The sequence below is a fragment of the Pholis gunnellus genome (genome assembly GCF_910591455.1).
Source record: "Pholis gunnellus genome assembly, chromosome: 17".
Classification (NCBI taxonomy): Eukaryota; Metazoa; Chordata; class Actinopteri; order Perciformes; family Pholidae; genus Pholis; species Pholis gunnellus.
The window spans coordinates 6,651,363-6,667,650 of record NC_136544.1 but is presented as its reverse complement, the minus strand read 5'-3'; the positions used below and the strand labels follow the sequence as shown (position 1 = coordinate 6,667,650).

General features: G+C 42.7%; 3 protein-coding genes across 5 annotated transcripts; 1 reads left to right on the top strand and 2 right to left on the bottom strand.

The window, feature by feature from the left end:
- The first annotated feature begins 460 nt into the window (after positions 1-460).
- st13 (ST13 Hsp70 interacting protein) lies at positions 461-6,899 on the top strand. Of its 2 annotated transcripts, none has more exons than XM_079177407.1 (13): positions 461-567; positions 1,016-1,155; positions 1,665-1,713; positions 1,821-1,911; positions 2,593-2,666; positions 2,809-2,875; positions 2,995-3,079; positions 3,192-3,302; positions 3,757-3,859; positions 4,050-4,166; positions 4,458-4,542; positions 4,848-4,936; positions 6,234-6,899. In XM_079177407.1, exons 2-13 carry the CDS (start codon positions 1,046-1,048, stop codon positions 6,366-6,368), a joined length of 1,116 nt encoding a protein of 371 aa, XP_079033533.1. In that variant the 5' UTR covers positions 461-567; positions 1,016-1,045; the 3' UTR covers positions 6,369-6,899. The 2 variants fall into 2 exon arrangements, with proteins under 2 accessions (XP_079033533.1, XP_079033532.1); XM_079177406.1 differs by having other exon boundaries at positions 472-623.
- Positions 6,900-7,771: 872 nt separating this feature from the next.
- Positions 7,772-10,103, bottom strand: rbx1 (ring-box 1, E3 ubiquitin protein ligase; the record flags this gene model as incomplete). 2 transcript variants are annotated; one of them, XM_079178010.1, is made up of 5 exons in its annotated part: positions 10,014-10,103; positions 8,959-9,037; positions 8,698-8,768; positions 8,044-8,129; positions 7,772-7,926 (listed from the first exon to the last, which is right to left on the bottom strand). In XM_079178010.1, the coding sequence occupies exons 1-5, from the start codon at positions 10,089-10,091 to the stop codon at positions 7,914-7,916; spliced, it is 327 nt and encodes a 108-aa protein (XP_079034136.1). In that variant the 5' UTR covers positions 10,092-10,103. The 2 variants fall into 2 exon arrangements, with proteins under 2 accessions (XP_079034136.1, XP_079034137.1); XM_079178011.1 differs by lacking the exon at positions 7,772-7,926 and having other exon boundaries at positions 8,040-8,129.
- An 826-nt stretch (positions 10,104-10,929) lies between these two features.
- On the bottom strand, positions 10,930-16,023 carry chadla (chondroadherin-like a; the record flags this gene model as incomplete). Its single annotated transcript, XM_079177273.1, has 10 exons — positions 10,930-11,233; positions 12,392-12,558; positions 12,833-13,185; positions 13,308-13,644; positions 13,924-14,195; positions 14,288-14,526; positions 14,820-14,965; positions 15,060-15,215; positions 15,360-15,554; positions 15,865-16,023. 10 exons carry the CDS (start codon positions 16,021-16,023, stop codon positions 10,930-10,932), a joined length of 2,328 nt encoding a protein of 775 aa, XP_079033399.1.
- Positions 16,024-16,288: the final 265 nt, after the last annotated feature.

Genomic DNA, 16,288 nt, shown 5'->3' with positions numbered 1-16,288 from the left:
ACAGACCACACGGGGTGGAATGTAACTAAGTACATACTCAAGTATTGTATAGTGTTACAAATGTTAGATAGTTGTACTTTACTTCAGTATTCCCCTTTCATGCTATGTATATATTATGAGTTTAAAGAATATGATGTTGTACATAAATTAAATTACATTGTACGTGTGTAGGTATTTAAAATGTCTCCACCTCCTCTACTAAATGTTATTTCATCAGTAATAACAATCCAATCATATAATGTATAATAGTTACAGTGGATTTCTTTCTTGCAATGGAAAATGTTCAAATTGCATAATTGCTACTTTTACTAAAATAAATGACCTGAATTCTTCATCCTGTTAAATAAGGTCTGACTTTTAATCGTTTGGAATCAAGCCCAGTAATAATATAATACTCCAGCAGCTGTTACGGATTTGTATGAGTCCTTAAAGCTGCCCGAAAGCCCAAACTCAGGGCAACAAAATCTCAGGTCCTACATTTCGTCCGACAACTCGCCTGAATGAAAACACAGCAGCGACGCCACTGTCACTACCAGTGAAGAAGAGTTGTGGCAATAAAACTCACCAGTAAGCTTCCTCTACGGGTTAACCTATCGAGTGTCAACGGTGTATATTTCTCACAGGTGCGTTTCCCTTCGATTACAGACATTCATGTCCACAGATAACCAAGTGTTCTTCATTACTCATGGCCTGTGTTGCCGCTAGCTAACGACGTTATCATGCGTCAAAGGGCTACCGCGTCACTAACGGCTTCACATTTCCAGAAACTTCTGTCTTGCGACCGTTGAATTATCCGTTAATGCTAGTTGTGCACGGTTGCTTTATTGTTATCCCCTGAATTGCACGTGTTGTAGGGTTTATGTGAAGTGGGCAGTGAACAAAGTGAGGCTGAAAGCTCGTTAGCACACTTAGCTTAACGGCGCTGGTATTAGCGGCTGAAACCGTAAACACAGTCCGACTTGGCTAAGTTGTTAGCTTCATTGTCTGTCTTTCTGGTTTCCTCCCCCACACGCAGCGCGCTGTCTGCTGGACGTGACAGAGCAGCATGGACCCGCGAAAAGTGACAGAGTTAAAGGGCTTCGTACAGATGTGCGAGGCCAGTCCCGATATCCTGCACCTTCCAGAGATGAGCTTCTTCCGGACCTGGTTGCTGGGGTCAGTATACCAGCCTGTAAAGCCACCAAGCGGAGGACCCTGGTTCTTATGGGAAAGATTCATAGGGGATGCATTCTGTCATTATGTCACTAAATTAGGCCATCTAAAGAAAACCCCGAACCGACTGCGAGCTTATCACGTGCCCAGTCCCGCCCACCTTCCAGTAAAATCACCATGGACCGCATGCTGGCTCTGCGCGCGCGTGTGTCCGCAGAAACATGATCATGCAATTTAAATCAAGAACATTCAAAGCCCCTCATTTAACAAAGAAACGTTTAGATATCTTTGATGACAACTAACGTTGTTTTCCCCTATATGCTCGATATTAGCAATGACCCATAACCTGTCGAGTATACGTATGTTTATATTGCCATTACATATATATTTCAGGGGAACTTTACTGAGAAAATGTCCATATGTAAAATAACCACATGTTTTGGTACATCCATTAAATAGAATGGCATGGCCCTTGTATTGCTCTCTGAATTGTCCATCATTTTATATTCCAGCATGGGTGCAATAATCCCTCCCCAACCCAAGACAGAGAAGCCATGCCAGGTGACACAGAAATATTACTATTATGTATTTTTTTAATATACTTTTGATGCATTGATATTTTTGTTTTATTGACACCTTGTTTTAACACACTGCTCTCTGACTTTTAGGGTGGCTGTCCTTGTGGTCCTCCCCCTACATCAGCTCCACCTTTTAAGCCAGAGCCTCCTGTCCTGTCTGAGAATGATGAGAGCGATATAGGTACACAAAGTTTCTTAAATCGCAGCTCTGGCCTCAAGGGACAAGAGTATATAGGTGCTGCATGTAAACCCTGGCCAAACAATGAACCCGTCCTGTTTACATTTGGGGTTTTTGTCTTTCTTTTGACAGGGCTTGGTTAGCTGGTTTCAATCTTGTGCTAAGTTCTCTTCATATTTACCGTACAGACATGAGAGTCCTATCAATCTTCTCAACCAACTCTCGGCAAATAAGCATATTTCCCAAACATCAAAGCATAATGTCTACGGTATAATAATAGGTGCAGGATATCAGCACAAGGATGTCTTTTCAGAGATGGTGCAACCCTCGATAAAGGAAGGCTCTGCACACAAACTGTAGGTCCGTTTAGGTATTTAATAAGAAAAAGCCAAACAGTCAAGTGTTTTATTTATTCACTAAATATGTGCGTCTGCGCAACTTGCAACTATATACCTTTTTTTTTTTTAGACATTGCTTTAGTTAATTTATTATTGTAACTGGGTGGGTAAGAGTTGGGACAGTCAGACTCCAAATTTCTTTTCTCAAAGTAATTGTTTTATGTGATAAATTACACTTTATCTTCTAAGCATGTGCATTCTTACTGTGAAGACTCCATCGTGTTCTCAGAGTAGTGGGTGTTTGTGTACCAACAAGAGCTCTTTGTAAACGTTGGATCCTTTTCAGAAATGGACAACGAGGGAGTGATCGAACCAGACACTGATGAGCCGCAGGAGATGGGGGAGTTTGACAGCATCGAGGTCAAATGTTTTCTATATTTATTAATCATGCAGCTACTCAAGTACACTAAGTATTTTATTCCAGGCCTGGAAAAAAAATAACTAAGCCTTGACCACTTGAGACCGCAGTAGTGTGAACATCTGTGTCCATGCATTTCCTCAGGTCACAGAGGAGATGATGGACGAGGCCAGTGAGAAGAAGATGGCGGCCATTGATGCTCTAGGAGAAGGTAGGAGGACGTTCTGTTCAGAAACCACATGCAGACACCGTTTCTGTTTTGATGAGGTAAATAAAAAGGCTTAGATTTATGGTCTTTTGATACCTGTGTCAATGTTATTTCTGTTATAGGTGATCTGCAGAAAGCTCTGGATCTTTTTACTGAAGCCATCAAGCTGAACCCCTGCGTCGCCATCATGTACGCCAAGAGGGCAAGGTGAGAGTCCTCGGGGTCTTTTCATTCCATGGCAGAGCATTCAAGTATCTTTCAGCTTGTAAGTGTCTGTCATGAAGGACCGAGTGTAACCAGTTGTCCTCTTTGTGTTTAGCGTCTTTATCCAGATGCAGAAACCCAATGCAGCCATCAGAGACTGTGACAGAGCCATCATCATCAACCCAGACTCTGCACAGCCTTACAAGTGGAGGGGAAAAGCTCACAGGTACATTTATTTTTGACACCTCTACAGACCCGTTGCATAACCAAACCCTCAGTGTAAACACCCGCAAGTATGACACGCCTCATCTTGTTTGGCATTTAATATTTCCTTAGCTGAGCGAACTGTTAGTTACAACAGGACCGGTGATGTAGAATAAACCCATATCAGGGTTACTCTCACGAGTAACATTTAGTTTAATCGTATAGTGTGCTATCATTGTTAGTGCAGTTATGTAATGTTCATCTTTATGCCATACACAACAGCTAATGTGATTATCTCTGTATAAACCAGATCTTTTTTTGAAGTACCAAGATATAAATAGGTTTTGCAGTCTGATAGAAAATGTGTTTTATCTCTAAAAGAGGGATAACGTCAGTTATTGCTGCTACTTAGAGTTTTCCCAGATGAAAAGTTGACAGTTGTGATGATTTTCATTGATCGTCAATTCCAAATGCAGGCTGCTGGGCCACTGGGAGGAGGCTGCCAAGGACCTGGCCATGGCCTGTAAACTGGACTATGACGAGGACACCAGTGCGATGCTGAAGGAGGTCCAGCCGAAGGTATAAGGCCAGGGAATACAAAAAAAGACTCTTATAAATTAGTTTGTCATAACGTTAAGGCAGATATGCTATTTTAATGTTCGCAAGCTCAGCAGAGAGGAGTTGATCCCTATTTGTGATGTGATCCTGATGCCAGCTGCGAGTTTGTGGTTCCTCATTCTTGTCATGTTTCCCTCTTTTTGTTTTTCAGGCCACCAAAATCATTGAGCACAGACGCAAATACCAGCGTAAGAGAGAAGAGAAGGAGGTCAAGGAGAAACAAGACCGGGTAAAGAAAGCCAGAGAGGAGCATGCACGGGCTCAGAGGGTGAGTTTTCCTGTTTCAGACTTGTACTAACGAAGATATAATGAATGTCCCATTAGTTGAACTGTTCTTCCTACACGGTCAGCTGTGACGACATACTACAAACAAATGCAGCTCAAGACTTTGTCTTCATGAGAAACTGCATCATCTACATTCTCGTGTTCGTCACTTTGAACTTAAAGAGAACGCCATTCACATTTTCACAATAAGACTTTTCGATGGAACGGACTGAAGAAACCTCTCCTGAACCTTCGGACACTTAGTAACTCATTCCATTGTTTTGTGTTTCAACAGGAGGAGGAAGCACGGCAGTCTGGAGGTGGTGGTGGAGGAGGAGTAGGAGGTGGTGGTGGTGGTGGAGGAGGAGGCTTCTTCCCAGGTAGGAGAAAGGAAAACCAGCCGGTCCATTGCATCATGGGACGAGATTAACTCTACAAATGTCATATTAGAAGACGCAAATATAAAGATTTTACCCTGTGGAAAATAATTCGCTCTTTTTACATATTTTGATTATTTTATTGATCGGTATTTGTTTGTAGCCGTCCTTAGTTTCTCCTGAGTACCGTATTTACATCTCTCTCCAGTCAAATTTCAAAGTATTTCTCTGTGCTGTTTGGATTCACCGTTGGTTTATCAGACGGATGTGATGCCCCTTCAAGTGAAATAATGAATGACTTTCTGCAGGTTCTGCTGGATTCCCTGAAGGAGTCCCCGCTGGCATTCCTGGTCTCGGTGAACTCCTGAAGGATCCTGAGCTGCTCAACGCCATGAAGGTGACGACATTGACTTAGGTTGTGCAGGTCTTAAAGGAATAGGTCGACATTACTCACTTTCTTGCGGAAAGTTAGATGATTAGATTGATAATTACTCAAGTTTAAATGAATAATAATGAAGCCTGTTAGCTTAGCTTAGCATAAAGATTGTGAACAAGGGGATGCTACTAGCTTGTCTCTGTTCAAACGTAACAAAATCCACCTACCAGTCCCTCTAAAGCTCACTAAATACAGAAGTCAAATACACGCACTGTGAAAGCTGAACTAATTTAGACACGCTGCCATTTTCACATGAAACAGGTCTTTGCGGTGATCGTCATCCTCACTTACAGAGGGGGGGGGGGGCGTTGAGGGGAGGGACATGTGTATTTGAGCCTTTTGGCAGAGCCACATACAGACAGACTTGGCTGCATTATCCTGTAGATCACGTAAAGAGATTAAAAGGCTCCGGGGGGGGGATCCTGTCGACAACGAACATTCACCCGTTCATGTCATTAAAGTCCCAAAACACCTGGACTGTGGACTTGGGGGAAACAATCACACTTCTTATTGTGTTATTGCTTCCAGTTCTGGCTAGTTTAAAGAAAAGTGTAGACCTGTATGTTTTGTATAACGGGAGGAGGGATTGACAGACTGCTATACAATCTGTGATCACATCTTATCATAAGTTTGCATTCACAAAATACTGTATTTCTCTATAGCATTAAATCTGAAAGTATTATATCATACAAGTTAAAGGGGAGCTCAACTTCTTTGTCTACATCAGTCTGTTTTTTGGGAGTAGTACTGCATGTGTTAAACAAATAGTATGAAGCCCTTTGTGGCTGCAGAGGGAGCTGTGTGATTAGCCATTACCAGCATAACACACCAAACTGTCAGTGGTCGACTTGCATTGTGGGTAATGTAAGCGCCAAGTTTTAACATGAAGGAAGAATGTCTAGCGTGATTTTGACAATGTTCTCTGAGTGCAGCGCTAAATGGATAGAACATCTGTTTTATTTATTAAGAGTTCAAAGCTCAGCTAATCTGCTTCATCAGCACATTGTTGGTGTAGTTTTATCAGATATTGACTTTGCTCTTTCACAAAGTTCTTAAATGTGAACATTTTTGGTTTTATTCTGTTTATTTTAGCCCCCTGAAAGAATCTATCAGTTTAAATGTATAATATATTAATATTTTCACAGCCCTTTCTGACCCACGATGAGAATGTGAAAAATGTAGTTTGTCTTTAAAACTGATTTTGAGAAGCACTGCATGTAAAGAGGTGACCCTGTTTACACTCCCCATTGTCCTACAGGACCCCGAGGTGATGACAGCCTTCCAGGATGTGGCACAGAACCCAGCCAACATCGCCAAGTACCAGAACAACCCCAAAATCATGGCACTAGTCACCAAGCTGAGTTCCAAGTTTGGAGAGCCACCACAGCCTTAGAGGGTGGATGGCTGGCGAATCAATCTGGAGAGCCAACAACGCTTTTCAACTATTAATCCACTGTGTGCAGATCAAACGGGGGAGCGGGTGACGGGTGACTTGGTGTAAGGTAGAGGAAGCGAAGGCTACTTTTTAATTGTTCTTAAATCAGCCTGTTAGTTCTTAGCAACGTCCCAACGAGGTTAGGAGTCGGGTCTGACAACTTCTCCCGACTCGTCTCAGCTGGGACTTTACTTAAACACAGGCTGACGTTTCCTAACATGTATCTGGGGGAAAAAAAGCTAAACTGGGAGCTCCTGCATTGAGACGCTCACTCACAAATATTTTTACAGCCATTTATTACGCGGTAATGGTTTAGCTACCGGTGTTTCCTTTTTCTCCGAACAGAGCCGAACTCTCACAAATAACCGTCGGGTGTTTTTGTTATCAGATCTGTTATAAAATGCAAAAAAAAAAAAAGTCACTGATGTTGATGTCTGACCCTGTTGGAAAACGTTTCCCAATAATAAAACCTCTGTTGCTGCAAAACAAGTTTGACTTTCTTTTCTAGTTCAGTTGTTTTTTACATCTTGTACAAACCAGACGTGTGATTTTTACACTGACAACATGCACAATCAACACTCATCACTTCTGTTTCTCATCGGTTAGACTGAGAAAAATGATCCAGAGATGTTCATTTCTTGGCACAATAACATCCAGGAGGACCCTCACTCCACCCTCTGTGGTCCTTTGACATGTTTTACTGTCAGATTTCAACAAGCAGCTCCTTGGATGTGGATTTACACTTCAATCCATTGATGTTGAGCATAAATGTATCGTTTCACTGACCTCATATCCTCACTTGGTAGAACTATTTACTGTACTGATGAAGGTGGAACTAAACCAAATGGTTGCAATTTGACAGTCTTCAGGGTCTTATAAAGCTTGACTATAAACAAAATGGAAGAATTGAAAATATTTCCACAGACGAGTAAAAGTCTTGTTTTTAAAGCTCAAACAGTTTGGATAATTACTCTTCATTTATCATGAAAGACTTCCAAACATACCCACATTTTTTCTTATGTTATTTGAGTAGCTTTGGGTTTATTGGTCAGACAAAACAAGCACTATAAAGGTGCTACCTTTGGGAATTATGATGGGCACTCGGCCACTAATCCACACAGGTCATCTGTCTTTCAGCCGGAGGATTACTGCTCTATAAACGCATGAGTCCTGGCTCTCATGAATCACCGCGTCAAAGCTGATCCGACCGAGCAAATTCTCCTGTGTGCAGCTTTTTGTCCGCCAAAATGTAGTTTAAATATTACTCTAGTACCAAATAAGTCTTTGCGCACAACCGAAGCAAATGTTGAACCATGTTTTTGCTTCACAAACCCCTACAAGTAATACAAGACCCGTTTTGTGACAATATTCATGTTTATTTTTGTACTTACAACATACCAAAACAAAGACGTGGGCGTAAAATAACTGCTTATAAGCAGGCGGGAACAGAACTAGTACGGGTGATGCTTGTAGTAGCGCAGGAAAAGGTCAGCAATAAAACAACTAGTGTCCATATCTGTAAAAAAAAACACGAGAGGACGCACTGTCAATACAGATGTTCACTTTAAGAAATAGTCATAACTTTACATTGTCAAAGGCTATGAATGAGTTAAAAAAAAAGAATGATACTCACTTCTGAAACTCCCACTCCCTGTTGTCCAGAGGGCACACCTGTCTGGTTTTCAGCCAACGGGAAATACAGTGGAAGTGGAAGGCATGCTGGGTAAGAGAAAACCAAACGGTAGAAATACACATAAATAGATATGCACTGTACTGATGGGCACTGACAGGTCGGGGCAGCAGTTCAATGTAACCGTTAACATCCTTCAATATCCAATTTCCCAAATAAATAATACTGGTATGTTTGAATTATTTGTTGGCAATTTGTTTTACATCAGTAATGTTAGTAAATACAGGTGAGACACCAGCCTATATTTGGTATCACATTAAAGTGGGAAGCTGTCACTTGAACAGTAAAATGTATTAAATGTACTTTCATCGTTATTACAGACTGCATATACTTGGAGACCATTCAAATTTGTTTAAGTTTAAGAACTACGGGTAAGTTAGATTCACACTTTGCTGAAAATTGGCCAATAATTGTAAAAAGAATAACCTCATAAACATAACTTATGGTCTAAATTAGTTTACATGTACTGTAATACACGATTGTAATGAAAGTGTGGGATACCCCCAGAGACCTTGTGAAAAGCAGTCATTGGGAACCATTTTGCACTGGAGCCCTAATAGACCTGACCAGTGACACATGCCGGAGGAGGGTACTCACATTGCAGACACCCCAGGCTACAGTGCACTCCTCAGAGGTTGCAGAAGCTTGGTTGGCCTGGCACTCTATACCTGATGAGGGAGGGAGAAACGTGTCAACAATGCAATTTCACAAATCAGGCCGACACGTCTGATGATGAATGGCAATTAAAGCTTAAGAACTTGTTGTTGATGTGCACTCTTCACGGCTCCTGACCGAGTCTTTTATTATTCAAATATGTATCAAGGGAGCGAGTCCAAAAGTGTGTGGAAGTGAACTCACAGAGATCCATGATGTGGTTCCGACAGATAGCACAGTTATCCACCACAATGTCCCAGGCCCACAGCGCCACAGCATTCCACTGGAGGGAAATCACAAACAAACGTTATCAGACCGTCACTGCAGGTTGTCTTGTTGACACTGATGTAGAGATTTGATGACAGCGTCTAAGTATAGAATATAGGTTCCTGTTGGCTTATTTCTGTGTTTGTGTTAAAAATGTTCAGCCATATGTAGTTTAATGAAAACTACATAGCATCAACACTCTGCTTCATTCTCACCTCCAAAAATAAACTTAAGAATTTGACTGTGTAATACGAGTTGCAACATCGCATCTGCGACACCGTCATAATACCCCGTCTGATATCGAGTCATGACAATAGACAATATTGATATAGCTAACGTTAACTAACTGACAGCAACCATTTTAGCTAGCTTGTTGATGAACGTATGCTTAAAGCGGGGTTGACAAAATGTTCTCCAAACGTTTAATGCTACTCAGTTGTTACCGTTAGCTGCTAACGAAAGTCCATTCGAATGTAGCGTTAAGCACACATTTCAACCACAACTTTTTTTAGGTTGGCCATCTAGTCCGATATTACTTCTGAAGTGTATCATGAACGTCTTATAACTGCAGGTTTTGACTCTTTGTGAGGGTTACCGGTCTACCGGAAATGCGGATTAGCTAACGTAACGACAAATTAGCTCGCAGAATTAAGAGCTTAATTTTGTAACCGTACCTAATATTTAACGTTAACATTGGGACGGCTTTTCTATTTTGGTGGTCGCGACATGATTAAAACTAGTCGACAGTTGGTTAACAGTTGAAATATATTTTTTGCTATTACTCCAAAAGGAAGTGCAAATTCATGCTGTTTGAGGCAGGCTAGCAGCCAGCAGCTAACAGCTAGCTCCTGCCCTTACAGCAGAGTGATTTAGCGCTACAAAGCTCACAGTATCAGTGAGCTGTGTTCATTAACGGACATTTCTAGCTACTGGCAGATTAACATTTACAATTTCTTTAAACAACAACTCCAAGTTACTTAATTCAATCATACCTTCTTAACTTCAAATCGCTTCTTGCTAGCTCCGCTATTTGTGCCGCTCGGCGTATCAACATCCATAGCTGCAGCCATCTTGAAAAGAGAAGTTCGGCGTGATGAGCAAATAAACCGGAAGAAAAACTGCAATTTCCGTTAGTTTATTAGCGTGTTAATTCAGGATTGTATTCGTGTTGTGTCACGATGTGGCACTTTTGGAGTGGCGCTGCTATTGTTGTGTTGTTTAAAAAGAATGAATGCCATGGCATTACCACATAATGAATTAAACAGTCCACAAAAAATAACCGTACTCAGGTTCTACCGAGATTTGAACTCGGATCGCTGGATTCAGAGTCCAGAGTGCTAACCATTACACCATAGAACCCTGACTGTCCATCAGAATAAATACGCGTTAATGTTGTAGAGGTATAATAACATTGTCACATTTTAATCTGAAGGGTAATACAGGCAGACCCCAATGCACACAAGCATATAATGCAGGTTTCATATATGAATACAAAAGAAGTGATTGTGGCTGGTAGTGTCTGAAGGTCCTATTTAATAACTGTTGTCTCAGTTTGGCAAAAAACACAAACATTGCCAGATATCACCTTCACTGGCTCATATTACTTTATTTACTATCCATCATTCATTCATTTTAGTGTCTATTTAGAAGGCAGTCTGAACTAAATAGGACAATCTTGAGTGTGTTGAAGTTGTGGTTATGTTTTTTACCTGTCTGTAATGGGAAGGCAATAGGCTGGGTCCTCAGGTTGCTTCTGTCTTTTATTTTATTTAGTTAGCTTTTTGCTTTACTGTGTTGATTATGCTCGGATAGTAAATAGTGCATGTAAACTTCCCACAGAGCTGTAATCCTAAGCACTTTAATGAAAAAAAAAAACATTTCAACACTTTAAATTTGTTGTATTATTTATTACTGTGTCTTGTTCTTGGTCACTTTTGGTGCCCCGGGTTTCCTCTGAGGCTTATTCTTGGTTGGTTTGAGTAGTTTAGCTTTGGGCTTTGCTGGCCTAGCTTTGACCCGAGGGGTCTTCGAGAGGCTGGTTTTGGGTTTCTTCACTTTTGGAGGTCTGGAGGCCGCAACAACCTTTTCATCTGGAGGAGAGCGGCTTTCTGGACAGGATGTGAACACATTGACATCCCTGACCTTCTGACCTCTGATCTCGGGAGGGTGACCGCAGATGGCGATCACCTCCAAGCTTACATTCTCCATCCACCTGAGAGACAGAGACGGAGGGAGACACAGACAGTGACATCATTATTGTCAATATTGTAGCTTTTGAGGCAAATTGATTACTATGCTTCCTTGATCCCTATAGCAGCACTCGCAGAGATGGGCAGTATTTCTATTACTTGTATTTGAAATACGTATTTCAATTACTTTTGAGTATTTTGTAATTTGTATTTGATAGGGCCGATTAAAAATCTAACGTAATTTGTAACAAAATACTTTAGAGTGGAGTAATTTTGTATTTAAAATACTCAAAATACTTTCTCCACGAATCAAAAAACAGTTCACGAGTTCAGTCTTCAGATCTTCAAGTTCAACGGATTATCTGTCAAGTTAAATATTGTATCTGAGTGTGACAGATGTCAACTAGCTTGATGTATAACTTATGTCTGGGTCTGGCTACGTATATACATGGTGATGGTTATAATATGAAGCGATCGATGCTAACATGCTAATGACGCTAGCATGCTGTCTAGGCTAGTGCATAGCCAGTGTTTAGCAAGTTAACTTATCAGTCGAGTAGCTAGCTATAGGAAGAGGGAGATTGGGAGCTTGTATGTCATATGTGATGAATATTTTCTTGTTGATACAAAGCCAAAGTATGGGCTGTTAAGTCCCATTAATAAAAATATATATATACATTAATCAATCAAGTTGTTGTCTTTTAATAGCTTTTGCTATGACGTTCTGTGACTCTTCTTCCTTTTTGTGGGGTTCACCAGAGCTTTGTGTACATTATAGCCCAAACCTGAATGCTCTGCTATACCAAATTGTGAGAAAACGGAAAATCCAGAAAAAAGTATTTCCTATATTATAAATACAAAATACATGTATTTTGTTACATTTTCTGGCACCAGTATTTTGTATTTTGTATTTTGTTGTAATACATTTATTTGGGGGTATTTTGTATTTTGTATCAAAATACATTTTGATGTATTTTTGCCCATCTCTGAGCACTCGCTTGATTTTCTCTTTCCTCTGGCTACGCTAAGCAGTAGCTCCTCTGCAGTTTATTGGGATTGAATGTTTTGCTCAAGAACACTTCAGCAGCAGTGGTGCAAATTCACAATCTCACTACCAACTGTGCCACCCTGCTGTATAATAAAAAGCAAAAAGCCTTCGTCCAGGGAAACTCTGCACTGACCTGCGTAGTGGCAGCAGAGGACAGTCACACATCAGGGGGTTGTCCTGCAGGTCGACCACCTCAAGGCCAGTGAGTGGGCTCAAGTCAGGAAGCTCCTCCAGCTGGTTCCCTCTCACAGTCAGAGCCCTCAGCCCTGGGCCCAGCCCAGCCAGAGCCTCCCTGGACATCTGGACGGGGGTACAATTAAAAAAACTGATCACCAATAAGTCCTGAGCTGTTAGCACGGGTAACAACTAGCAGAAAAGCAATAAGTATTCACTCAAAATCCATGCCTCAAAGAGTCCGGCAACTTGTTGGTGAAATCGCAGTCACAACCTCCACATATTTCTACAATTTATAGTAACATGATAGAAATTTGAAGTGAGAGAAAGTTTATGATGCAAAGGGCACTTAAGATTAAATGAAATGCCATCATTTTGGCAAAAAATAGGTCTCTCGCACCTTCTCCATGCCCATCTGATCCATGTAAAGCCTCTTCAGACTTTGGGATATGGGCTTGAATGCGTTTGGTCCCACCCAGCGAATTGAATTGTGAGACAGGTTGATCTCCTCCAGGTTAGGGGCCTCGGACAGAGCGTGGGTGGGCACCTCGGTGAGCTGATTTGAATCCAGGTGAAGTGTACCTAGGAAAGCCGAGTCCAGAGCACCCTTGGCAATAGCAGTTATGGTGTTGTTGGTCAGGTATAGTTCCCGGAGGTTGGGGGTTACTGAGGACAGCAAACCAGCGGGCTCTAGTTTGGAGATGGCATTTCGCTCCAGGTGTAACACAAACAGACTTGGTAAGAGCGCCAGGGCTACAGGGGAGACACAAAGAGAAAGAAAATACCATTGTTTTTTGTTTCCTCTGTGTTTTTACACACATTTGCACTGTGTTGTTATTTACATCCAGCCACACTTGACTTGACCAACCACTCACCTGATCCGGGGAATTGTACCAGTCGGTTCCCTTCCAGGTGAAGGTACGTGAGCTCGGGGGCTCCAGCAAAGGCTCCGGGGTCCAAGGATGTGAGGTCGTTGTCAGAGAGATACAAATAAAACAGCTTTTTCATTCCCCGAAAGGCGCCGCCTTCGACTCCGTGGATCTTGCAGAACTCCAGGTGAAGAGAGACAACTTGGCCGGTGCCTGGGAAGCTGTTGGCAGTAAGGTCGTGGAAGTGGTTGCTGCGGAGGTCAAGCAGCTGCGTCTTGGTGGAGAAGCCTCGTGGGACTTTGGTGTGACCCCGACCCTCACATGTGGCGTGCTGGGATTCAATCTGGGGAGGGTTTAAAATCAGAATGGAATATTAACAACAATACATCTTGTAAACAGAGGTGGACAAAGTATTCAGATGTGTACTTGGTTGCTAAATGGATCTATTTTCAGCACCAAGTTGCTAAATTAGTCTTTCTGCAGTTTGGTGCTGGGCGGGTAGAGTACAGTGAGTTTCTAGTAACGTAATCTTTTTAATTTAACTCTAAATATCTTAATTATAGCACACACTGCACATACAGAGCAAAGCAAAGCAGCCATTGTTGGAGGTGCACTGTCAAACACTCACATCACAGTCACAGTTAACTGGACACTTGACTTTCTGCTTGGGCTTGTCTGTGGGCGGGAGGCTTCCCGTGCTCTCATCGTCCTTCTCAAACTCGTCCTTCAGCGTCTCCCCTCTGCTGCGGCAGCGCAGATCCAGAGGAGCCACGCCCTGCAGCGGCTCATCTGAGAGGTGAGGTGGTCCGGCGCAGGCTCCCAGCAGCTTCACGCCACGGACACCCGCCCACACCCTCAGGGGCCGCATGAAGCAGTTACAGTACACTGGGTTGCCTTTAAGAGAAATGAGAGATGATCGGGATCTATTGAAGGTGAAATATGGTATGTCCTAATCATCCATGTCCATGCACAAATGTCAGTTGTACCTGTCAGGTTGAGGCTGGCCAGCTCCTTGGGGCCTGAGAGGGGCTCCAGGTAGCGAAGCTGATTGTGGCTGAGGTCCAAGTGGGAGAGGAGGGGGGCGCGGGACAGAGCCTGATCCGACAGGTCCTGAAGGGACATGTGGTCGAGGTAGAGGTGCGTGAGCTTCGCCACGGAGACGGATTCTTCCCCGAGGTAGGTCATGGGGTTGTGGCTCATGTCCAGGCGCTTGACCTCAGGAAGTCTTCACAATGAGAGGAAGAGTAAAGTAAAAAGTGAAGTGACACATAAGACTTTGGTCGAATTTACTGCCCTTTGATGTTTCATTATGTACTATTTCTAAAATTTCTACAAAGGGAGAAAAGTCAAAGAACCAATAACCATTTGACCCTAGTTATGCCGCATTTTTGACCCAGAGCAAAAAGCCGCGCGTCATTTGTTCCTGTAGTCTGCTCAGAAGTCATAAACACTGTTTTCCATTAGAATGTTAAAATAACATTTATTTAATGCCCATAATAATCCTTCAGAAGGTCCCACCTGGTCATGGTCTCAGTGGGGAAGAACTGCAGCTCGTTGTGGTCGAGGCTGAGGCGGCTGAGGGTGAACAGCCCGGCGAAGGCCTCAGGGGCCAAGTTGTTCAGGGAGTTATGGCTGAGACGAAGCCATTTGATGTTGTGCAGGCCCTAGAGGAGGAAGTCAGACTGCTGGGTGATCATGTAACCACAAATAACCATTCATTATGACAAAAAAAGTCTATAATCCCATAAGTCTGAGTACCTGGAAGGCCATGTTGGGGATGTAAACCAGCTGGTTGTGGGTGAGGGCCAACATGTTGAGGAAGCCGAGCTGTGTGAAGGCTCCAGGCTGGATCTCCTCCACGCGGTTATGGTCCAGGTGCAGCTCCTTCAGGGACGAGAGGCCGTCAAAGGACTCCTGCAACGGTCGGGTCAGAGGTAAGAGGGTGGAGGGAGGGAAAGGAAAATGAGACCTCACATAAGTATGTCGAAAGTTTAAAACCAAATGTGAAAAATAACAACTCAGACCCTTCAGTGTCGCCGGCATGCGCTCTCCTCTTACCTGATAAAGGATGTCAATTTTGTTGTAGGCCAGGTTCAGGGAAACCAGGCGGCCCAGAGTCCGGAAAGCGCCCTCTTTCACCTTGTTGATGCTGCTGCGCTGCAGGTTGAGGTGGGTGAGGTAGGGCGTGAGGATGAACGCACCCCTGGACAGCACCTGCAGGTTGTTGTTTCTCAGGTCGAGCTTCAGTGTAATCTGTGAGGAGGATCAAACAGAACAGAGGATGTATCCGAGGCAGGCAGAGGTGATGCACAATTAAAGCACAGGGCTGATAGAGGTATGCCTGATAAGAACAGCACTATTGAGCCCTTGAGCAAGACACTTATCTCCTTCTTGCTGCTGTCGCTGTACATACTGCATTTGACTGATTCCTTTTAGATAAATATGATTCACATTTAAGAAACATCTAAAATGCAACAAAGCACAGCTACCATTCAGTGTTTCTTCCTCAAACACTTGTGTGAAGTGAAAGCGAGGCAGTAACATTTACTTTTGAATTCCTCACCTCATCTATCGTCGGGGGAATCTCCGTTAAGTTCTTGCCAACGCAGGTGACCGTGAGTTTGGAGCTGTCACAGCTGCACAGTCTGGGACATTTGCCTGCTTCAGCTGGCGAACGCGGCGCTAAAACCAGCAAGAAGGCCGCAGCCGAGAAGAAACGCATCTGTGGCGGTAAAACATGATAAAAAAATGTATTTAAAAGCCGTCGTCAAAACTCCATTCAGTGAACCAAAGAGACTTTTAATGGATGCTAATGTCTTCAGTCTACTACTTCACTACTTATTTGGCTTTTTCCATTGGAACACATTGATTACATTTTAACATTGCTTATGTGCCGTTTTCCTATTTCTAAAATGTTAAATAAATACATATAAAAACAAATTATTGTTGGTTGTCTGCATGAGAACCACCACAAAAGTCTGCTCATC